Source organism: Octopus bimaculoides, chromosome 1 (genome assembly GCF_046866305.1).
Source record: "Octopus bimaculoides isolate indiv1 chromosome 1, ASM4686630v1, whole genome shotgun sequence".
In the NCBI taxonomy this organism is placed as follows: Eukaryota; Metazoa; Mollusca; class Cephalopoda; order Octopoda; family Octopodidae; genus Octopus; species Octopus bimaculoides.
In genome coordinates this window covers 95,101,759-95,128,137 of record NC_142928.1, presented here as the reverse complement: position 1 = coordinate 95,128,137, position 26,379 = coordinate 95,101,759, and the positions used below count along the sequence as shown (strand labels likewise).

At 37.2% G+C, this 26,379-nt stretch overlaps 1 protein-coding gene across 3 annotated transcripts in view; it reads left to right on the top strand.

Annotated features, from left to right (window-relative positions):
* LOC106873159 (uncharacterized) overlaps positions 1–26,379 on the top strand; it is a 329,246-nt gene that overhangs the window by 225,935 nt on the left and 76,932 nt on the right. For all 3 annotated transcript variants that reach the window (XM_089354161.1, XM_089354165.1, XM_089354155.1), the window contains exons 79-90: positions 794–990; positions 1,446–1,576; positions 3,882–3,979; positions 5,254–5,441; positions 6,467–6,528; positions 9,286–9,389; positions 11,310–11,513; positions 11,710–11,870; positions 12,925–13,010; positions 15,722–15,846; positions 18,475–18,596; positions 19,485–19,615. In XM_089354161.1, the coding sequence (XP_089210287.1) occupies positions 794–990; positions 1,446–1,576; positions 3,882–3,979; positions 5,254–5,441; positions 6,467–6,528; positions 9,286–9,389; positions 11,310–11,513; positions 11,710–11,870; positions 12,925–13,010; positions 15,722–15,846; positions 18,475–18,596; positions 19,485–19,615 (1,609 nt within the window). The remainder of the gene's footprint in view (positions 1–793; positions 991–1,445; positions 1,577–3,881; positions 3,980–5,253; positions 5,442–6,466; positions 6,529–9,285; positions 9,390–11,309; positions 11,514–11,709; positions 11,871–12,924; positions 13,011–15,721; positions 15,847–18,474; positions 18,597–19,484; positions 19,616–26,379) is intronic.

The following is a 26,379-nucleotide window of genomic DNA, read 5'->3' as shown; positions in this document are numbered from 1 at the left end:
TTTGTGTGTCTGTGTTTGTCCCCCCACCATCATTTGACAACCAATGTTGGTGTGTTTACCTCCCTGCAAATTAGCAGTTTGGCAAAAGAGACCGATAGAATAAGTACTAGACTTACAAAGAATAAGTCCTAGGGTTGATTTGTTCCAGCATTGCTGCATTCAAATGACTGAAACAAGTAAAAGAAAAAAGAATATATATATTATATAATATATACACATGTGTGTGTGTGTGCATGTGCGTGTATGCATGCACATGTATGTGTAACCATAATTCAGTCCTTTTAGTATTCTTGATTAATAAATATGTATTGATTCATCCCAGAGTAGTGCAACAATCATAGCCAATAAGTTAATCTCTTTTAGATAGATCCACCAATGAATTATCAACTTCTGGGCCTAGTATATTGCCTCTCCAGGTTAAACTCAAAAAACGGATTTCAGTTGAATGTTGAATGGTAACCAAATACTTTAAAGTTATGCAATTATGCAGTGCATTCATTGCATATTGCAATAAGTTGTACCGCTGAAGATACCCATTTTGTTAGATATTTTGAGCCAATGAAAATTAAAATTTTCATCATGGATACACTTTAGTACTGGTGATGGGATACAAAAGGATGAATCTCCAACAGCCAAAATCATTACATTATCACTCCGTCTGTTGTAATTCTACAATATTTTTGAGAAATATAAAGACTTTTTTTTTCCAATTTTACTGTGTTGTTTGGTTTTCAATCAAAATTAAATAGCAAAATAACTCATTTTTTTTTCATTTTTTTCTCTTATTTAAAAGCGTGATGCATCATCTGCAAAAGCCATGGACCCCACCAATCTCCTCAATCTTGTTAAGTCAGTATGGGAGAAATTATCTGTTTTGACCAAATCTAACCAGACCAACTTTTGGGAGCCTTTGAACAAGTTATTGAAAAATCTGATTTTACAAAGTTTTTTGTACGATGAAAATACAAAGGAGCATAAAAACATATATAAGTATGTAAATGGTTCTTGTTTTCATTGAGTTACATGTAGGAAAAAAAAAGCTTAGAATAGTGCTAAATCAAATCTTTTCAATATTGTTTATATTCTGTTCCTAATATTATTAGCAATGTTTTTATTCAAAGTACAGGCTTTAATGGTCATGTAGTTAAGATGGTGGACTATGTACCACACACAAACACACACACACACACACATGATATTTTTTAAAAGTTTCATAATTATCATGTCATAAGTAAATGAAAAACAGTAAAAAAGGAGAAACAAAATGCTAGAAAGTGTGCGATTGAGAATAAGAGTGTCTGTGTGTGTGTGTGTGTGCATGCAAGAGTGTATGTGTCCATGTGTGTATGTGTGTTTCTGATAATAGCTTCAGAGATGATAAGAATGGAAGAATAGTTGAAGGTTTCTCTATACTCTCTTTAATGTATTGGTCTCTTCTTTTACAGAATTATTTCTCAGATATATGACTCGATACCAAGTTTCACGAACCATAGCCAATCTCCAGTGCAAAGTGTTTTCACAATGCTTTTAACAATGAATGCCACAAGCATTAATGAAATGTATACTAACTATCTTGGTAAGTTACTCAAGTTATCATCTTTAACTATTTTATTTACAGCAACAGCAAGGGATAGATTTCAGTGTAAGAGAATTTGCAGAATGTTTCTTTTCCCTTTCTAGATAAGAGACCTTTCATAAAACTTCCTCAGTAAATGTTCCTGGCAAAAATTTTGAATGTTACAATGTCCAGTTCCCTTACTGTATAAATGGCTCAATGGTTAGAGCATTGGGCTCACAATCATGAGGTAATGATTTCTATTTCTAGACCAGGTTGTGTTCTTGAGCAAGACACTTTATTTAATGTTACTCCAGTTTACTCATCTGCAGAAATAAGTTGTGATGTCACTGGTGCCAAGCTGTATCTGCCTTTATCTTTCCCTTGGATAACATCGGTGGCGCAGAGAGAGGAGGCTGGTATGCATGCATAACTGCTGGTCTTCCATAAACAACCTTGCCTGAACTTGTGCCTTGGAGGGGAACTTTCTAGGGGCAATCTCATAGTCATTTACGACCAAAGGAGTCTTTACTCTCTTTATGGGGACAAAATTTTAAAAGGTACAGACATGGTTTGTGTGGTTAAGAAACTTGATTTGCAGCCATGTGGTTTCAGGTTCAGTTCCACAGCATGGTACCTTGAACAAGTGTCTTCTATTTTGGCCCCAGGTTGACCAATGCTTTGTGAGTGAATTGGTTAATAAAAACTGTGTGGAAGACTGTCAAAAAGAGAGAGAGAGAGAGAGAGAGAGAGAGAGAGAGAGAGAGAGAGAGAAAGGGAGAGATGTGTTTATATATGTATCCTAGTGGATTTACTGCATTATGATAGCATATTGGAGTTCAGTGAATGTAATAAATTTGAGCGCCTACCCATTCTTTCAGTGTGTGTGTGTGTGAATTAGTATATATACATATATACAAGTGTATGTATATATATATTCATACATACATACATATGTATGTATTATATGTATATTATGTGTGCATATATATATATATATATATATATATATATATATATATATATACATACACACACACATATATACATACTTATAAGCACATACATGCATGTATGTGCATATATATATAGCTCACAATGTATCATATATATATATATATATATATATATATATATATATATATATATATAATTTGTAACTTTTTTCATTAAAAAATTTTTTTTTTTTTTTATCTACATAGAAAAATACAGAGATTACGAATCTGGGAAATATATATACATATTTTTTCTTAAAGGAACATTCAATGCCCCTTCTTCCACCTTTCTCACCCATCACCTACCAGCTTTCAAAAACTCAAATCTCCCAATCTTTTACTTTTGTCTGATGTTTCCTACATGCGTAGAATTCTACTGAAATAGTAGACTTAAAAAAGACCAGACTACCACCAGAAAACCCGACATGCTAGAAACAACAGGTAAATGACATTATAGGCACAGGAGTGGCTGTGTGGTAAGTAGCTTTCTTACCAACCGCATGGTTCCGGGTTCATTCCCACTGCGTGGCATCTTGGGCAAGTGTCTTCTACTATAGTCTCGGGCCGACCAAAGCCTTGTGAGTGAATTTGGTAGGCAGAAACTGAAAGAAGCCCATCGTATATAAGTGTATATATACATATGTATGTGTGTGTATACGTTTGTGTGTCTGTGTTTGTCCCCCCAACATTACTTAACAACTGATGCTGGTGAGTTTACATCCCTGTAACCTAGCGGTTTGGCAAATGAGACCAATAGAATAAGTACTAGGCTTCGAAAGAAGAAGTCCCGGGGTCGATTTGCTCGACTAAAGGTTGTACTCCAACATGGCCACAGTCAAATGACTGAAACAAGTAAAAGAGGATATGATACATTGACAATATATATATTAGGCTTAGCTGTGTGGTAAGAAGCCTGCTTCCCAACCATATGGTCTTGGGTGGCACTTTGGACAGGTGTCTTCTACTATAGCCTTGGGCTGACCAAAGCCTTGTGAGTGGATTTGGCAGACAGAAACTGAAAGAAGACCGTTGTACATATATATATATATATATATATATATATATATATATATATATATATATGTATATGTTTGTGTGTTTTTGTTTGTCTCTCCACCATTGCTCGACAACCAATGTTGGTGTATTTATGTCCCTGGAACTTAGCTGTTTGGCAAAAGAGACTGATAGAATAAGTACTATGCTTACAAAGAATAAGTTCTGAGGTCGATTTGTTCGACTAAAGACTGCAGTCAAATGACTGAAATAAGTAAAAGAATATATACATATATATATACACACATACATATATGTGTTAATTAAATATTTTTCAGGAGATGTCTGGAAAGAACGAAGTCTAGAAAAAAGTGTGCTGAAAGTATTTGAAACTTTCTATAAAAATTATTTTGATGGTGCCATGAACCCATTAATAGTAAGTATTCTTGTACAAGTAGTATAATGTAACTGTTTTGCAAATTTCTTTACAGAAAACAGCCTTTCAAAGTACATTTTCTGCAATAAGTAGAGGAAATGGTTTATTAATTTCATGTATCAATATAGTCAGTTAAGAGCTGAAGTCAATGAAACAGCAAGAATGGCTTTGCACTAGATTAAAAGAAATATTTTCTTGTATTGTGTTTTTATTCTTCATAAAAAAAAACCTTTTAAAAGTGTCCTTGTTAATACTTCAGTCTTTATATGTGTTTTCTTTCTGTCTTAAATGTTATTTCAACTATTTATTAAATAGCAGTTGTATGACCTTTTTTCTTTCTTTTTTTGGTTGGTGGGGATTGATTTGTTTTGTAGTTTTAGCCCTTTTCTTCCAATGATAGCTTGAGTTTGATAGTTTTTGTAGACGCAATAGTTTTCTATTTCTAGAGCCCTTTCTAACTGCAGAACCACAAAGTAATCAAGAAGAATCAGAGAGGCCTAGTTATGCACATTACAAAGTGGCACAATACAGTAGCAGCAGTAAGACTTCAACTGATTTCCATGTGTCAAATAGTTCAACTTTACACCTATTGTAACTCGTTCAGTTATTATACATCACAACAAAATCTTAGATTACTTCATACCTGTATGTAAATATAAGAATTTAATTATCTGTGGTATCTTTTAATTAGTTCTTATATAGATATGCATAAGGTAGAGTCTCACATATGTAATATAGTAAGTTGAAATACTTCAATTAACTGAAATTATGTGTTCTATTAGAGGACAAAAATCCCCACTAAGAGTGTTTCAAATCTAAATATACCTACTAAAGAAGATAATGACAATAATATCACCTAAATGATTTTTTTAAAAATAAAAATGATACAAATAGGAATGGAAAATGACTTGCAAACCAACAGGGAAAGAACAGGCATGTTTCAGTCTTATTAGATCTCCTCAATGAAGTGCAGTTTACGCACTTGACACAAGACTTACAAGTAATCAGTATATATAGAAATAATGACAGCGAGCTGGCAGAATTGTTAGCATGAATGAATTAATGAATGAATGAATGAATGAAGAGAAAATGTAATGTCACTCATTATGAGTATCAATAATAAGTTTGAGGAGAAAATACCTCAAGGAAGTGTTCCAATTTCTTAACACATACAGCTAGGTCTCACGTGAGTTTATTTTTGCTACGAATTTTGTCAAACACAGTACTCTTAAACATGTTTCAACGTAATAAAAATGCTATTCTTTAATTTACAGAGAGAGTTGTTGAAAGAGAAAAACATAAGTGTCTCTGGTGCTGACAACTACATTAAGAAAGTAATTGGTTTGTTGTGGGAACAGCAATATACCAATAAGTCTATTAGCCTCCCACCTCCAGCATTCAAAATATGGCAGACAGTATTGAGTGCATTCAGGAACTTAACAAGGGATGGAAAATTTGTAATGTAAGTTAATTGTTTTAGAAATTCCTCCATTTTTATTTATGCATTTAAACTATTAAAAACTGGTACATCCATGACAGTGTGGTGAAGAAGGTTGCTTGCCAACATGTGATTTTGAGTTCAGTCCCAATGCATGGCAATTTGGGCAGGTGTCTTCTACTATAGCCTTGTGTGTGGATTTGGTAGGCGGAAACTGAAAGGAGCCCATCATATATAAATGTGTGTGTGTGCATGCATGCATGCGTGTGTGCGTGCGTGTGTGTGTCAACTATTGTTTAGATATCGTGTGACGGTTGTAAATGAGTGTCATCATCATCATCATCATCTTCATATGAGCAGCATTGTTTGTATCCAGTCTTCTGCGAAAAATATATCTAACCATGTGGGAAATGTGACCTTGCTTGAAAGCTGGTAAAGATTAGCAACAGGATCACCACCCAGTTGTAGAAAATCTGTCTTGACGAATTTCGCATGTTGGCCAATTAAAGTAACACAAGACATCATAGCTAGAAATGTGAGTTTTACATCCTGTGTGACAAAACTCTTGACCAAAATGTAAACAACTACATTGTTAACCTGAAAGAAAACCAAGTTTAAATGCAGTTCTCGTATAACATAGTTTATGAGATAAGTTTATGGTTTCATGTTTTATTCCAGTATACTGTCACAGTATTTTATTTACTTATACAGAATAATATATTTTCCTCTACAAAACCACTTATAATCTTTCAGTACATGTGGTGAAATATACTGAAATTTTTTTTCCCCCACACAAAATGTATTTGTAAAGTAGCAGTGTGTCTTATGTGACTGTCTATTTTATATGCCGACAGATATGTTAATCTATAAAGTCCATAGTAAACATCTTGTTTTACTGAAATAAACTGCTTGTTCTAAGCATGTTGCTGCAAAGACATCAGTTTGTGGCACAAAAAATTCTAAAACAAAAAACAAATAGAAAGTTCTTTTTATTAATTGAAAATTACTCTATATCAGATGTACATTCTTTTCTGAACACTATTTTTCAGCTCAAATGGAAATAGCAGTATTCTTCAAAAGCATCTCATGGACATGATGGCTAAAGTACAAAGTAAGGCTTCTGTAATCCTACTTTTTATTCCACTTCTTTCAATGTCTTTATAATCGTTTTTTTTACTTTCTAAAGTTTAACTACCTAAAATGCAAGGGAATTACTCAAAGAGATTTTGAAGATTGTTAGCTTTATCAAATAATCTAATGAAATCAACAACTGGTGTTAACCATTTCCTTAACCTTTTCCTCATAGAAATACAAATAAAAAAATAAATTTTACATATAATAGATAGATAGATAGATGGATACTTCATACATACATGCATGTGCATGAAGTCATGCATGCTTACATATTTGCTTACATATGTTTTATATATATATATATATATATATTCATTCACTTCATAACTATATAGTCATATATTCATGAAAACAGCACATACATATAACAATGCACAATATATGATATATAGATGCTTGCAGATATTCAAATGTTTGTATGTATGGCATATATATATATATATATATATATATATATATATATATATATATATATATATATATATATATATATATAGCATGTATGTATGTATGTATAAAGAGAAAGCGGGAAAAAGAGAGAGAGATCTAGAATCATAGATATGAAGATATATATATATATATATACACCGTTTATACGTGTGTAAATGTCGACTTTTTTAGACCATTTTTTATGGTCAAATTTATGGGGTCAACTATTACATGGATACTACTTTTGAGGGGCTGAAATTCAAGCTAGAATCCAAAGTACCATATCAGCAGCAGAAGCCTAACTGATCTCTAAGTGAATAAAAACAAAGACATACTGAATTACAGTAATATTACCAATTCTTTGATTCAAAACACACGTCCTGGTAAATAACAAAACCCATAAACAAGGCCAAATAACTCTCGTGTGCAGTTTCCAGTAAATGTCCATAATCTGGATCAAGGATTCCCAAAGTGTGTTCTGCAAAACTCCAGGGTTTCCTGAAAGTCATCAGGGGTTCCACATTTTTAAAAATAATGTTGAAGGATTCCGCAGTAAAAAAAAGTTTGGGAACCACTGATCTAGCAATTAACTAAATGTTTTTAGGCTTACTGAAGTTATGCCTCCATACAAATTCATGCAGTGATTTTTGCTGTTGTTTGCTGAGAGTGCTGTCTGTGAAACATGTTTCTCACCATGTAAGCAGACGAACATATGACGCATGTGTTTATTGTATTTGGAGATGAGGAAAATATAAAGGCTACATGGGAACCGCTGATCTAGCAATTAATTGAATGTTTTTAGGATTACCAAAGTCATGCTACTGTATAAATCCAGACAGTGGCATTTGCCAGTGCTCACCAATAGTGCTGTCTGTGAAACATGTTTCTCACCATCTAAACAAGTGTATGATGCATATGTTGATTGTGCTTGAAGATGTATGCAGGCTTGCAGCATATCTTGTGCATACATTTTAGTAATGATGATGTAGTATCCATCAACAGATGTGTAGTGCTTGCTATTAAATGGTGTTTTACTATAAGCACCAAGTATTCTACCTATAGGACAAGCTACGGAAAGGTAGCCACACAATTTTGTAACAGTGTTATTTCTATGTACAGGATAATACGGTACCTTGACCCAAAAATGTTGTCCTGCTGTTCATGAAATACTAGGGTCGACTTTTATATGGGGTCTATGGAAAATTCCCAATTTTTTGGCCAAAATTAGGGGGTCAACTTTTACATAAGATCAACTATTACTCAAGTATGTATGTATGTATGTGTTTTGTGTGTATAGAGAGTGTTTGGGCTGAATTTGACAGTTTGCATAAAAGGAAAAAGAAAAACACAATATCCTGCCCAAAAATAGAAGTATTTTTAGAAAATCAAAAAAATATCTGTTATGGCTACGAGATAACAGTTAGTTCAAAGTAGCCACCCTCAGCCTCCACTACGGCCTCAAGAAGGCTCTAGAACCTGGCACATGCATTCCTCACTGTGTTCCTGGGAAGATCGTCAAATTTCTCCTTGATCTTAGCCACTAGTTTGGGTTTGGTGTTGTAGGAAAGCAGTTGGTGTCTTTGTCAACCATGCCCACACATAGTAATGCATAGGATTACTAATTCAAGAGAAGTAGGAGGCCAGAAATTAGGTCTGGAGAAGTTGCAAAAATTCTACAACAACCACTTCTGACTCTTTCTGGAGGTATGGCGAGGAGTCGAATCTTGCTGCTACACATATGACCTTCCTGCTGCAATCTTCTCCAGTCTGGGTTTAACTATAGTTTCCAGCAGCCCTGTTCAAAGATGTGGGTGGGGTGCATGCCATCACCCTTACTGGAGACATACCCAAAGACCATCACTGTTTAGGGGAACTTGGTTTTCCTGATGTCCGTGTCCCATCTTACAGCTTTTACAGTGTTCACAGAGCAATGAGCAACATTCATGATATTAGCGTTTTGATCCCCTGGTAAAATCATTATGATATATTATTCCAATATTCAGATGATTTCCAGCCCTCCATGTTGGCTAACTTTTTCTTAACTACAACTTTAATCATTATGCTTTCCAATGCTGTTGACTGTTCACCAATATATCAAGCTGCTCCTGGAGATAAAGGTGACAAAATAATCATCAATTTAATTCAAACACCCTGTATGTATGTATGCATGTATGCATGTATGCATGTATGCATGTATGTATGTATGTTTTTGATACATAGTTTCAACATTTGGTCAGTTTTCTAGCTTCATAAGCATAACCTTACTAACATCATAATTTTTTTTTTCCTTTTTGGTTTTTTACAGACCAATTTCAATACACAGACATGAGAAACTTCACAATGCTTTTGTCTAAAGCATATAACATCAGTGATACAACAGTGGCATTATTATTAAATAATACAGATGTAGTGAGTATTTCTTCATCTTTTTCATGAATAATTTAAGCCATGTTATTTTAAAAAATGAATAATTTTCATATAGTCATAATTAGAGGCTACTTAACAGACAGTAAATGTTTCTAGATTTTAACTCAATACAATATAGTTAGCATCAAGTTGATTAGTCTAGTCATATTCACAGTTAAATCACAGTTATTAATTTGTGGAGTTTAGTTAATGTATTTTAAAGAACATACTGTCTTCTGAATACTAATGCTAGATATTTAATACAAAAGGAATTCACAATTAAAAACTTTAGTCTTCTACCAAAATCACACTTGTATACTGTTTAACCTTTAGCATTCAGGTTACTCTGTCAAATTTAGTGCTTTGTTTTGAATTAATCATGCATTATCCTGCAACTTTGAAACCCCAATAATGTGACTGTTTACTTTGGGTATGACATTATAGGATAGATGAGAGGGACTGGATTTGGCCAGTTTGAATATAAAACAAATAGAAATTTTTGGCTGGATGTTGCCAATTTAAATGCTAAAGAGTTAATTACAAGGAAATGTAATTTTTTTTTTTGTTTTTGCATTTTTACATTTCATAATCAAACTTTAATATTTAATACCCAAGTTATTTAAATATCCTTGAACCCATATCAACGATACAAAATAAAATATTTTCTCAAATTATGAAAAATGTACCTCTGGTGGTTGTGAGGTGGTTAATGTGTTTTAACAGACAAAACATCAGACCTACGAACATATTATGTAATTCTTCATCATGCATGGTATTGCTGATATTTTGAGTTATTCCAGGGTGGCAAGCTGACAGAATTGGTAGCATGTTAGGCAAAATGCTCATCAGCATTTCATCTGTTTTTATGTTCTGAATTCAAATTCTGCCTAAGTTGACTTTGCCTTTCATCCTTTCGGGCTCAGTAAAATAAGTACTAGTTGAGCACTGGGGTCAATGTAATCAACTTACCCCATCCCCCGAAATTGCTGGCATTGTGCCAAAAATTTAAATCAGTATTTTGCGTAATTCTTTGGTCTTCACCTGAATTAAAAATATTATTATCATTAGGTATCAACAAAAAATGATCTTTAGGGAAATATAATCTTTGATAACTGTAAATTACTAAACATTCTTTGGTTATAAATTATTATCATTTTCCTAATACAGTAAGATCAGATCATTGCTTCTTCTTTTTTTTCTATTTGAATACTCCATTAGCCATTTTAGCTAGAAAAAAGGAAATATGATAGAATAGGTGCTTACTATCTTCTTCAAGAAGGATTATAGAAGAATTTGAACCAATAGCTAGAAACTAATGAAATCATTTATGCATTACCTCTGGGGTTAAAACACTGAATTATACAGCTCTTAGAGCATATTTAAATTTTCTTGTAATTATCTATGAAGAATTAAGGATTTAGAATGCAGTATAATGTTGGCAATGTAATATGGCCCATTTATCTATCAGCTACTAAGTTATAATATTTTCATGACAATCACTTGGAACTTTTTTAATTACCTAGTGGAAGGAAGTGGGTTGTACTTGTAATATTTGCATGTTTTCTCAATGGTAATGTTGATGTGGTTGATATTTAACTTAAATCAAATATTAGCAACAGACTACTGACCATAAGTCTTCAACTGTTGTATTGTACCTCTGGTCAAAGCACACTACTTACCTTGTTTCAGTTTCACTGATATTATAGCTGAGTGGTTAGTGATGGGAAAGACAAATAGCTATAAAAACATTTGCTCCAACAATGGAAAAATGGATGTAAAACAATTTTCTCAAATATTGGCGTAATGTCCTAGACACAACAAAATTTTCTCACAGCAAGAATTAATTTACTCAAATCAAAATATTTATCTAAAGTTATTTATTCATTCCAACATTACTATATACTTTCCTTGTGTATCTTTTAGCTGTCAAAGATTCTCATGATGGACTCAAAACTTCAGGAACATTGTTACAATGGAACATTTAACAAGTTTTTAACCAAAGAAGCATCAAAATATAATAACATACCAAGTGAAATACTGAGTATTATCAATTCCACATTTTGCAGCAATTTTGACTTTTACTCTGCCCTTGTCAAATTGTATGACTCTCAATATTTGGAAAAAAAGGTAAAATTTCCCAGACAATTTATTTAATTCAGTATATCTTTTCATAAAGCTTCTGATTCATCTGATTTTCATTCATCATTCTTTCTATTTTTAATGTGTACCAAAATTATCTTAGTGTTCTAATGATTTCTTTATAGAAATAGAATAAAAACTGTTTGATATTGGTTTATAATTTTGTTCTCATTTTGCCTTACAGATCAATAGCTTCTTCAATAACCAAAGTGGTGAAGATTTTATGAGGAAAATTATTTTAAATCAAGTAAAAAATTTGCAAGATATAATTCCAAACTTGTTAGGTTTGCGATCTAACATATCTGTCCCTGAAATAATGAACAGTTATATAGTCAGCAATAATAGGTATATTTTCCTCCTTTTCATCATCATTATCATCACCAATTTTGCATCTTTATTTATATATTGACATTGATAAAACAGGTCTATAATACAGCAGCTGTCCTGGCATCTTTGTTCTGTTCAAGGAATTTCATAAGGTTCAAACATGGTTTTTATCATACTTTGTTCTTCCTGTTGTTCATGATCATCTGAGATTTTCAAGTAGTTTTAGTGTAACAGCACTAGTAGCAAACATGGCTTTCCAGCATATACCTATACTATAATATCAAAAGATGCTTATTAGTTACTTATAAGTAACTTTTACTAAAAGAAAGTAATTATTAAAGTCTACACTGTCTAAAAAATTCTTTAAAAAATTCCAATTTTAACATATATTCTATCAAAATGTTGTTTTCATACATTGCTTATTATTGAAGATTTCAACTACACAATTCAATCAGAAAACTAATTTTATTTCACCATGATATAATGTTTTTTAAACATCTTACATCTGTATCCCTTTTCTTCTATCTCATTTCTTTGCAACGTGCTCGCTCACTCTCTCTTTCTCTCTCTCTCTCTCTCTCTCTCTCTCTCTCTCTCTCTCTTTCTCTCTCTTTTTCTCTTTCTTTTTTTTCCTTAGTTTACCATTTCTATTCCAGCTAGTCTTTCTCCTTGCTTTTAACTTTTCCTCTCTCACTCTTGTCTATATCGTATTTTTTAATGTCATTCTCTTTTTGCTCTCTCTCTCTTAGTCTCCCACTCTCTCTCAGTCTCCTCATTTCTCTCTCACACGTGCACATACACATACAGACATTACACTTATATCCCTTCCCCTATATGTGTGTACATGTATGTGCATATATGTCTGTCTGTGTGTGTATGTGTGTTTAATAAATGTATGTAAATGTATTTACTCAAATACTATGTTTAGAGGATCATTGATTTACAAACTCATAATTTACAGACAAAATGCTGATAAAGAACATCTATTTTAAATGCATTGTAATATCTTTATTCATTTAAAGCTGATTGAATAATAACTATATATTAACATATATGTATTTTCGTTAAACAGTTTTGGTTACATGCTTATGAAGATGTTCTCAGATATCCTACCAATCACAACAGATAAAATTGATATTGCTGCATTAAACACAACAGGTAAATTTGTTTTCTGATATCTTTCTCTGATTTGTTATGGCTTTCTCTCAAGCAGGTGTTTGCAATAATAAACCTTCTTAACGCATAAACTGCTGAGATTTTGCTGTATGTAACACGAACTGCTGAGCCTATTTTGGGTAAAGATCGACATCGATTTATCACTTGCAAAAAAATACTCAGTGTTTCTTAACACCTTCTGTGATTGGCTACACTGTTTCTGGGGGGAAAGGGTATCATGTGCATACATTATACATCATCAAAATTAGGTCAGATCATGCCCTACTTCTGTGGCCATGCACGTGGCCTGTCACACTGTCGCATTGGCCACTGAGGTGGCCTGTCGCACTGTCGTGTTGGCCACTGAGGTGGCCTATCGCAGTTTATGGGTTAAAGATAATATCCACAGTCCAATGAGCTACATTTTCTTGCTTGAAGAATTTAACTCACAAATGCAAATCAACAATTTCTTTGTTAGTTTCATTATGCAAATATTGCTTCTAGTAGTGAATTATACAAGCATGCAGTACCTACACAAAGATTTGTGGACTTAACTCAATCTTTTATCTTTAACTTGTTTCAGTCATTAGACTGTCGCTATGCTTTGGCACTGCCTTGAAAATGTTTTAGTAAAATGTGTTGGCCCCAGTACTCATTTTTTAAAAGCCTGGTAGTTATTCTATTGGTCTCTTTTGCTGAATCTCTAAATCACAGGGACATAAACACACCAGTACTAGTTGTCAAACAGTGGTGGGAGGGACAGTCACAGACACAAAGACATATTCATATTTATACATATATATATATATATATAACGTGAGAGAGTTAGGGGTTGGGGGTACAACCCACTAAGGGATAGTATCTATCCAGTATACTGCTGGGAGGGTACCCAATTATTGCTACACTAGTGCTATACTAGGCGCAATCAATGGGAGCGGGTAAAAGTGGAGGTTTTACCCAAAATTTGTGTAACAATTAGAAAATGGAGGATAATATGCTGAACCCAACTACTTGCAGACGGTGTATCCCGTTGAATTCATTAATTTAATTCATAGCAAAAGTGACAAAAGAAAGGAAGAAAAGAAAAAGAAAGAAAGAACCAAAGCACAGGTGTCCATGGCAGACTATGTTATTTTGCCAACATGGTTTACATATAGAAGTACAAAGTACATAAGGAATTAGAGGATGAACAGAAGTTTAATCTTACAGCTGTTTCGGCCTAGTTTTGGCAGGCCCCATTCTATCCGAATATTCCTTTCCGGAGTGATTATCGGATGACATTTTGAAATGGGGTTACATGCCCGAACCTCTAGGCCTCTTCAGAGATTCACAAAGGGTTACATACAGATGTAGAGCAAGAGGTAAAAACAGAGGTGTGGTAGAGACCAGAAGAAAAACAACAGCAAAAATAAGATAGAAATAAAAATAAAAAATACAATTGAAATCAAAATATAAATAAAAATAAAAATAAAAATACAAATAAGGGTACAGCAGGAAAAAAATAATAATAGTAGTAAAAAAGAATACATAAATGAAGGTATACCATGTGGGACATGCAAGAATATAAAAAAATATATGTCAAAAACCCTTAAAAATACAAGGCACCCAAAAAGCCTACAAACACCATAGATAGGTCGCTATAGGCACTCCAATGCACATCTATATGTGTGGGTTGTGTGCACAGCCTTACTCGGATGTCCCCTTACTCTCATGTGTGCATATACAAGTTTTTATAAGCAAACATTCCGCCTCATACGTTGTTTGTGGCATCAGCTCTATTAGCCGTATCTAGAAAGCTGGAAGTGTTTTTTAGAAAGGAAGTTTTGTTGAGTGTGTGCGTGTCATTTCTGTATATATTGGAAGGTTCTATGTAGAAGTTCATTTTATACAAGTTATTAATGTTCTAGTAGCAATAACAGTGAAGGTGACGATGGCCTGGTGGTTAGGGCAGCGGACTTGCGGTCATAGGATCGTGGTTCAGTTCCCAGACTGGGTGTTGTGAGTGTTTATTGAGCTAAAACACCTAAATCTCCATGGGAATCTAGCAGTGGGGGTGGCGAACCCTGCTGTACTCTTTCACCAAAACTTTCTCTCACTCTTTCTTCCTGTTTCTGTTGTACCTGTATTTCAAAGGGTCAGCCTTGTCACATTTTGTGCCACACTGAACCTCCCCAAGAACTATGTTAAGGGTACACATGTCTGTGGAGTGGTCAGCCACTCATACATTAATTTCATGAGCAGGCTGTTCCATTGATTGGATCAACTGGAACCCTTGTCGTTGTAACTGACGGAGTGTCACATTTTATATATATATATATATATATATACACACACATACATACATACAAACATACATACATATATATGAATATATGACAAGCTTCTTTCAGTTTTTGTCTACCAAATCCACTAACAAGGCTTTGATCAGCTCAAGGCTATAGTAGAAGACACCTGCCCAAGGTGTCATGTTGTGAGATTGAACCCCAAACTATGTGGTTGGGAAGCAAGCTTCATACCACACAGCCACACTTGCACATAACTGTTGAACATTGGTTTGATTATAGCCACAATGCTATGTTGCTGACAGGATACACATGATCGATAACATACTAGTTGCTCAGTAACCAATTGTCCTGGTGACCTGTACTCTCACAAATGAATATGTATGTATAAAAATATGTAAACTAATTCTTACTTTTTTTTCTATTTTGTAGACATGTGGAAAGTAACTTTAAACCAATTTCTGGTGCAGTCATCCTCCACTCAGTTGATTTTGAAAAGCTTTCTCCAGACTGGATACTTCGACATGGATTCAGTTGTTGCTGGACTATTTAAACAAGTTAGTTTTAAAGCTGTTTCTATAGTTCTATATTTGAGTTAAAGCATTGTTGTCTGGCCATAATAGCTTGCCAATGTATAGCATAGAGTCACTCAAAAGTCACACTACCTATCTTTTAATATATACATATATAAAGACAGTCAACTGGCAGAATCATTAGCATACCAGGCAAAATGTGTAGCAGCATTTCATGTCTTTACATTCTGAGTTCAAATTCCATTGAGGTCAACTTTGCCTTTCATCCTTTCAGGGGTAGATAAAATAAGTAGCAGTTGAACACTGGGGTCAATGTAATTGACTTAGCCCCTCCCCTAAAATTTTACTAGCTTTGTGCCAAAATTTGAAACCAATATATACATTGTCATCATCATCTTCATCATTTAATATCTGCTTTCCATGCTGACATGGGTGAGACGGTTTGACTGGAACTGGTAAGCTGAAGAGCTTACCAGTACATATATATGAAATGGTAGCATAACTTTTAGACCACCCTTTACAAAATGATTGGATATGTAGATGCAGTGATTGTTTCATTTCCTCATGCTAATCTGGATTACCTGGTTTGAATTTTAAACAGAAAGTAGCATCCGTATTTATACAAAAACACACACACATACATATACACACACACACACACACATATCCATATGTACAAACTCATATATATATATATATATATATATATATATATATATATATATACAAACGCATACAGACACATACATATATACATATACATATATATATATATATATATATATATATATATATATATATATATATATACATGCATACATATACATATATACACACAGAGTGCTGTTAAGCACAAATATTAGGAGAATAACTAACGTAATGAATAACATTAGGAAAAGATAGTAATCAATATTTAGTGTTTATATTAGGAAAAATATTATTATTGTTATTGAGAGGGGTACTAGCACTAGTAATAGTTAATATTAATGATATTAATGGTATTTAGAGTAAGTGTGTTTAGTCTTATGAAGGTAGAAACATTTCTCTCTTTAAGAGAGTTAGCCTTAAGCATGAAGAAAATTTCACTTACACATAACATGCATTTCTTATTCTTAACATTATATGCAGGTGCTGAGGCTAGGATTTTCCAGTGTAGGTCATAGCTAATACCCTTATCCTTGAGGTCTCATATATAGTTACTTAATCCCGTTGAGTTCCCCCTATTCCTGTTTCTGAAGGTATACATATGGTAATTTAGCCTATGTTTCATATGGTTCTGGGTGGCCCCCACATATACCTTATTACTCAATTGAGTACTTACTACACATAGGTAAACTATTTCTTTTCTATTGCAATTATTACTAAATACACATTTATTGCTAATTCTACAATCATTTGTTTTTATATATATATGTGTATATGTGTGTGTGTGTGTGTGTGTGTGTGTGTGCACGTGCATGTGTGTGTGTGTAAGTATGTATATATATTTGTTTATGCAGTTATTGACTTATTTCATTCGTTAATTTGTATCACTCACACATGTTTCTGATCATTTAATAAATAGATATAATTGGATGTTTATTGGCTGATGTTTGTTGATTATATATCCTCTCCATTTTCTTATTTGCCTTATAAATCCTGGGTAAATTTCTAATTTACCCCCACCCATACCTAATACCCAGTTGTGATATTGCCATGCAATAGTAAGCACTTGGTTATAAATAATTAGGTACACATCCAGTAGTATGTTGGATATTTAATATCCCTTAGATATATATATATATACATATATATATATATATATATATATATATATATATATATATATATATATGTACGTATGTATGTATGTATATATATATATATATATGTGTACGTATATATATATATATATATATATATATATATATATATATATATATATATATATATATATATGTATATGTATATATATGTGTGTGTGTGTGTGTGTATGTAATTGTTTGGGACTAATGGGTATATGTCAATTAGTGTGTTGAATAAAGCATATTCACAATTTGGGCTATCTGTTATCCATGGTTGGGGTCTACTTCAGGAATTCTGCTGTATTAGTTGATACAGCAGGTACAGACAACATGCCTAGGACATCTCAGTATATCTAGCAGGACATCTCCTTTTTTATGCATGTACCTGATGAGATACAAACAGCACAGATTGATGCAACACAATTAGATGCACAAAATCCTACCCATAATGGACAGTTGCAGGATGAGTCAAAACAATCATCGTACTGAATAAAGACTAGTGCCAAATCTATCTTGCATTTTCTTCATCAATTATAATTATTATTGTTGTTGTTATTGTTGTTGTTGTTGTTGTTGTTGTTGTATATGAGGGGTGCAGAAAAGTTGCTGGCTTTGAGTAAAAGAAAATATAGGAGGATCAGTTAATTATGATTTTATTCAACATATTCCTCTCCCAGATGTGCACACTTGTTGCAGCAGTCCTTCAGTTTTTCTAAACCCCTTGAAATAACTCAGAATGTTGGGCCTCCAGCCAGGCCATTGAAAATACCCTTAATCCAGGAATTTTTCAGCATCCCTTTATATAATACTTAAAAATGATAATATTGTTTGTCTACATTGATGTGATTTTTTCATTTTTTTCTTTCAGTTTGCTACGTTGTTTAAAATACCACATGAGTTCCAATTCCAGCCAGAGATTGGTTATATGCAGGATGTTGTGAGGAACTTGAATAAGAGGGATGCTATGAGTTCAATTCTCAATGAAACCCAGTAAGTAATGCATCAGATAAAAACTTAATGGTATAATCTTTAATCTTTTTCTTGGTCCAGTCATTAGACTGTAGCCATACTGGGGTACCACCTTGAAGGGTTTAGTTGAAAAATCAGCCAAGTTTTTTTTAAGCATAGTACTTATTCTATTGGTCCCTTTTTACCCTACTTCTAAGTTATGGCAGTGTAAACAAGCCAACACTGGTTTTCAAGCAGTGGTTCAGGACAAACACAAAGGCACCCACACACACATATATATGTGTTACTCAGAGTTTTCATTGTGAAGTTTGTGAAGTTTCTGGAGTTTTTGAATTCACTGGTGCCATATTTTGATATTAACATTTGTTAGTTGCATCTCATCAGTTTTAAGTTTCTTTGTTTCTTGACAGCACAGTAAAAACAGAGTTTGATGGAAGGGGTATAATCAATTACATCAACATCAGTACTTTACCAATACTTTATTTTGAATACAAAACAATGTAATTCTACAAAGCATTTTGTCCTGTATTCTCTGATTCAGCCATCTTCCTTTAGCATTCAGATTTCTTTGTCAAATGTAATTGTGTTGATTCATGTTGTTTTGAATTAATTTTATAGTTTTGAGACATTGAAGGTGTATTTGTTTAGTTTTTAGAATGCCATCGTAGGTTAGGTGTGATAGGCTGGATCTGGCTGATTTTAACAGAAAACAAGTAGAATATTTTGGCTGGATATGGCCAGTTTAAATGCTAAAGGTTTAATAACAGTAATAAAATTGCAGCCAAGTTAAGATTGATATCACTCAGAGTATGCAGAGTATGTTAAAGTTTAAATTTAAAAAAGAAAAAACTGAGATGTATCAATATCAAGTATTCATATGTGTTCAAATTTGTTGTTTTGCTTTTCTAGTATTTCCCATATCTGTCATCAAATTACATCAATGCCATCAGATTCACCAATTTCAAAGAATATTAGAACATACATTCTTATGATAGAAGTGACTTTGGAGATCTTTAACTATCAAAACAAAAACTTTTCAGGTTAGTATATTTCAAAATTTATGGTATCTTTGTTTCTGAGGTAGTATATCATTGCTGTCATCGTCATCATCATCATCATCATCATCATCATCATCCTTTAACATCTGTTTCATATATATATATATATATATATTATGATTGACCGTTGACTGAACACTATTCAATTTTTTTTCTCCGTGTTTTTCTCCTTGTCTCCGTATTCTTTCTGTTGAAGAGCGTAGCTCGAAACGTCAAAGACTTTCCGTATTCCCGAGCGTCATACTAATATATACTTTTGTTATTTACACCACCTGTCCTCGTCTGTTGTTATTTTTTGTATATTCTCCCACATATAATACACGCTCACGTGGTCGCACCAGCTAATCCTGTCTCCTCTCATCACACACTACCAACTTTTGGATTCTACCTTCTTTCCTTCTGGATCTGGACTGTTTGATTCTGAACTTTATACCCTCCGGCTGCACCTCTCCCACCCACGGATTACACTGGACCCATCTTCTGATTGGAAATCGCTTCAATATACCACGACGTCTAAAAAACTTTTGAACTTTTCCACTTTTGTAAACCTCCTTTATCATCCTTTTTTACCTTACTTTCCTTCACCTACCGTCTCTTCGTACTCTGGATGTTCCTAATCTGTCTTCTCTAATCTGCACCTATTACTTTGTATTCTTCTCCCTCCCTTTCTTTTCTCCTCTCGTTTCTTCTCTCCCTGTCACCCCATTTCTCCCTATTGTCCCATCTTCCTTTTTGCTTTGTTTTTTTCTCCCACCTCGCATATATTTTCTTCTCACAACCCCTTTTTCGTTTTTTCTCCTCATGCCTTTATTTTTTCCCCCCACACCTGTTAAAAAAGTTTTTTTTCCAGTTTTTTTTCCCCTTTTTTTCTTTTTTTTCCTTTTTTCCACGTCCAATTTTCTCATCACGCTTGTTTTTTTCCACCACACCTTTTGTAATTCTCCTTCCCACGTCTAATTTTCTTTTCTCTCTCGTTCCATCATGCCTGACTACAAATCTTTCCAACTCACTCTCCACAACCGCCTAAAACTATACCTCCGCACACTTCCCTCTCTATACTTTCAACCTACTATACGACTCTCCTTACTCATATTCAAGAAGACTCGTTTCTCTAGTCATATTACGTTTCTCAGTCGCTGCTTACATCACCGCCTCATCCCTAAGGGTTTCCGCCTCCATTTCCACCCCACTCTCCACTCTTCTACCACCATTCTACCCATACTCCGCACCACATCCTACCGCCTTATGCAGGCCACCATTCGCTCCAATCTCTCTAAAATCCACACTATCGACCGCCTTCTTCCTCCAGCCTTTTCCATATTTTTCTCCTCTTTGTCACCCTCCCATGCTCACAATACATTGCGCTTTATCATTCAACTTAATCATCTCTTTCATGCATTTCTTACCGACACTAAGCTCCGCAAACTTCACTCACTCCTCCATTCCTCTACACCCGATGCCACTACCCCAACCCCTCCACCACCCTTCTCCCTCCCTGATGTGCATTCCCCACCCACACCCAACCACCCTGCCTCTCCCACACACACTCCACCCCCTCCCTCCCAGCCCTCCACCATCCCGACCGCCCCTCCTAACCCTACTTCATCCCCTCCTACTTCTATTCCACCCACCCCTTCTCCACTTCAGCCTGTCGTTACCATTCCCCCAGATCTTCCTCTCTCTGAGGCGGAGCGCTCCGTCCTCAATAGGGGTCTGCGCTTCATCCCACTCACTCCATCCTGCAAGGAATTTCAAACCCGTGCTGATGTCCACAGCTTTGTGCGCCGCGTTAGGTTGGGTGCGCTTTTCCATAACACACCACCCGCACCCAACGAGGACTGCTTCACTGACCTGGGCCGACGACCATCCCAGTGGACGCCTGCTCCTGGCCAGTTCCAGGCAGTTGATCTTTTCGCTGGCGCCTGCCAACGCGCTGTGGGCCGGTTTAACTTTTCCAGGCGTCCATCTCGACTCAACATCTCCCCAGCCGAACTCTCGGCCCTTCGATCCCTCCGACGCCGCACGGACATCATCATAAAACCGGCTGATAAGGGTGGAGCCGTGGTAGTATGGCGCGCGGACCTCTACGAGGCCGAAGCTCTCCGTCAACTTCGAGATACCTCATTCTACCGCCCTCTGCCCTCCGACCCCACGCCCAGCTACCAACAGACTATGTCCTCCACTATCCATGACCTCATCCTCTCCTCCCGTCTCCCCGCCACCACCTCCAACCTTATTGTTCGCACCCCACGCACCCCCACCATTTACTTCCTCCCCAAGATCCATAAACCGAACAACCCTGGCCGCCCCATCGTCTCCGCCTGCAACTGCCCCACCGAGCTTATCTCAAAATACCTAGACCGTGTCCTCGCCCCCCTAGTGGCTTCTCTCCCTTCCCACATTCATGACACTAACCACGCGCTTCGTCTATTCAACTCTTTCTCTTTCCCTCCCGGCCCTTCTAAGCTTCTCTTCACTCTAGACATCCAGAGCCTCTATACAGTGATCCCCCACGACGAGGGGCTGCGTGCCCTGAAGTTTTTTCTAGACCAACGCCCCAACCCACAACCCGACACCTCCACACTCATTCGTCTGGCCGAACTTGTCCTATCTCTCAACTGCTTCTCGTTCGCGGGAGATATCTACCAGTAGTTCTCGGGAGTGGCCATGGGGACGAGAATGGGCCCCAACTACGCGAACCTCTTCGTTGGTTATGTTGAGGCCCAAATATTCTCCAGTTTCACTGGTCCCACTCCCGAACTATACGGTCGGTATATCGACGACTGTATCGGTGCCACCTCTCTCTCCCGCGAACATCTTGACTCGTTCCTCTCTTTCGTTCAATCTTTCCATCCTGCCCTCCACTTCTCCTGTACTGTCTCTGACACCTCTGTCCCCTTTCTCGACATTTCGGTCAGCATCCTCCACTCCGCCCTTAGCACCTCCATCCACTACAAACACACAGACTCACACTCCTATCTCAACTTCTCCTCCTCCCACCCTAGACACACAAAACTTTCCATCCCCTATTCCCAATTCCTCCGTCTACGCAGACTTTGTAGCGACAGCCATGACTTTGAGACTCAGTCTCAACTCATGGCTCACCACTTTAGCCTGCGTGGATATCCACCCACCACCATCCACACCGCCCTTGCCAGAGCACGTTCTGTGGACCGTGCATCTGCTCTCTCCCCCCGAACCCGCCCTGCCGTTTCCCGCCTCCCTTTTCCCCTCACCTACCATCCCACCACCCTACCCCTCCAACGCTCCATTCTCCGAGCTTTTCGGCGCCTCCAGTCCGACCCCTCCACCTCCCACATCTTCCCTAATCGACCCCTCCCCTCCTTCAAACGAGCCCACAACCTACGGGACCTCTTGGTCCACAGCTTCTTCCCCAACCCAACCTCCCAACCTGGCTCGTTCCCCTGCTCCCGCCCACGCTGCCGCACTTGCCCTTACCTCTCCAACACCACCCTCCTCACCAGCACCCATCACCGACCCTATCGCATCACCGACTCCTTCACCTGCACGTCTACCAACATCATATATTGCCTCTCCTGCTCTCTCTGCCAATCCCTGTACATCGGACAAACGGGGCGCCGCCTGGCCGACCGATTCGCGGAACACCTCCGAGATATCAACGTCGGCAATGACACCCCGGTGTCACGCCACTTCCGTTCTGCCGGCCACTCCTTGCGGCAACATCTGTCTGTGTTTGGATTGTCCATGCACAGGGGCTATCCAGACTCCCGTTTGCGCCGTGAACAGGGATTAATCTTCTATCTTCACTCCTTTGCGTCACATGGGCTCAACTCCCCTCCACTCTTCATCTAACCCCTCCTCCTGTCTCTCTCCCCCACCCTCCCTCCTACCACCCATCTCTCCCCTCCCCCACCTCCTGCTCCGACTCCTACTTCTTTGTATGTCTCTTCACCTCTCTTCATACTTCTCTCACTTCTCTTCACCCCTACTCTTTCTCTCCTCTCTCTTACTCTCTCTCACTCTCTTCTCTCGTACTCCCCCCTCTCTCACTCTTACTCTCTACACTCTTACTCTCTCACCCTTACTCTCTCACTCTCTTCCCCTCTCTCTCACTCTCTTTCTCTTCCTTTCTTTCTCCCCCCATACCCCTCTTCCCTCTCTCTCCCTCTCTTTCTCTTCCTCTCTTTCTCCCCCCATACCCACCTTCCCCTCTTTCTCCCCCATACCCACCTTCCCCCTCTCTCCATCCCCCTTCCCTCTCTTATACCCACCCTCTCTCCTCTCTTCCTCTCCCCTCCCATACCCATCTTCCCCCTCTCTTACATCCACCTTCCCCTTCTCCCTCCTCGTCAACACCCCCTCATAAGCTCATCCCACCACACCCCAACACACTCCTACTCTACCTTCCCACTCCACCCCATCCAATTCCTTACACCCACCACCCACCCCTACCCACATACCCCACCCTACCCACAGACCCCTACCTCTACCCCACACTCCACCCATGCCTTCCCCACCTCCCAACACCCTCACATCACACCACACCAATACCCTCGCATCACACCACGCACACCACACCAATACCCTCGCATCACACCAGGCACACACTACAACTGACCAACTACTTTCTCCCTTTCTCCCTTCCCCCATTTTCACACTACATACGTCAAGATCACCAGCAGTCTACCTCCCACACACAGCCCCTCGTTCCCGATCACCGTTTGTTATCTCCCCCTTTCTTAGCTCTCCTGAAATAAGAATTTCTAACTTCCGGTCAGCCATTGTTATGATCGGCCATTATTATGATTGACCGTTGACTGAACACTATTCAATTTGTTTTCTCCGTGTTTTTCTCCTTGTCTCCGTATTCTTTCTGTTGAAGAGCGTAGCTCGAAACGTCAAAGACTTTCCGTATTCCCGAGCGTCATACTAATATATACTTTTGTTATTTACACCACCTGTCCTCGTCTGTTGTTATTTTTTGTATATTCTCCCATATATATATATATATATATATATATATATATATATATATATATATATATATATAAACAAATAAATGAGTATATGCATATATACGTACAGGTATGTGCATACCTACGTCTACCTGTATATATAGGTGCATATCTGGGTACAGGACATTGCAAACAAAACGTAGACAAGAAAATAATAATAACCAGAGTACAGAAAACACACAAGCCACATAGAGAACATTTTCCTTCATCAGCTACCCCTGTTTTAACACCGGCGTTTCGAAGAGTTGGGCAGGATGCATCGTTGAAACAGCTCTTCCCATGGACCGCAAATTAAATTTGTATACACAAATTAAACCTGTGCCATGGAGGAATGTAGTGGCGGACAAAAAACAAGACAGGAAAACAAGCGGAAAAGAAAACAAGACAGGAAAACAAACGGAAAAGGCTATACGGCCAGACGTGAAAAATTATGTGTATATGAACGCTGTGAGGCACGAACTTGAAAGTGGGGACGAAGTAAGTTCACGTGTTTGCTCAGCGATAGCCAAGGAAGAAAAGGATTAGTGACCATGCAGGGGTAAGGGAGAGAGAGAGAGAGAGAGAGAGAGAGTGGTAGAGGGAGAAACAAAGGGAGGAAGTAGAAGAATAGGCGAGCATACATATATACATACATGCATATTTGTGTATTAAGTCTATTGGTTTCATGCAGGGTTGAGCACTCATTCTTGTCATTTGACATTTATGTATATCATCATCATCCTCATTGTTTAACGTCCATTTTCCATGCTGGCATGGGTTGGACAGTTCGACTGGGGTCGAACATTGGCAAACTTCTTCTTTTCTGCTTTGCCCTTGGCTATGTATACCTGTCACCCAGCCTCCCTTTTGGTTATCTGGTATGGTTCTCTCTACTCCCACCCTTCTAGGATTTCCAGGCCTGTTTCTTTGCTCTGATGGCTTTGTCTACTGTATTATTCCACCATCATGTTACTCTAGGTCTGGAAGAGACTTTGCACTATCTGCAGACTTGGTCTTTGGCACTCAGTGAGCTGTCTTGTAAGAATTTCATGCTACCTTCTATGTCTGAGGACTGTAACTCCTCTTCCCTCTCATCAAATTTCTTGATGATGATGTCCCTAAATCTCTGACCATGTGAAGGGTTCTTTAGCTTCCAAATCCTTCTCTTCTGGATTGGTCTGCTTCTTGGCATCCTTCTGGTCTCAAGTCGAAAGTCACTAATGACTAGTCTATGCTGGTGGGGTGCATTCCTCACCTGGGAGGGTCTTTGTATTTAAGAGCAACCCACTGTCTGGTGAGGATGAAATCAATCTGGCTAGCAGAGTCACCTGATTGATAGGTTATCAGGTGACTGTCTGGATTCCTGAACTTAGTATTGCAGATTAAAAGGTTACATGCATCACAAAACTCCAGTAGCCTTGTTCCCTCATCATTCCGGGAACCAATACCATGGCCCTCGTGTACACCAGTGGAGATACTGGATTTGCACCCAATATGCCCATTAAAATTGCCAGCTACAAAGATGAGGTCATTGCTACTTGTCTTTGAAGTAGCCTGTAGAAGAGTATCATACAAATGGTCCCTCTGACTATTTGAAAACCCCACTTGGCAGAGATAATTGTAGCTGTGCTGTTCTGCAGGAATAGCCTGAGGTTAAGCACTCAATCGCATACCCTGACAACCTCTATGACCTTATCCACCCATTTCTCCGCAAGGAGTATGCCTACACCCTCTACTCCATCCATGTTACTTTGCCAGAAGACTTTATAC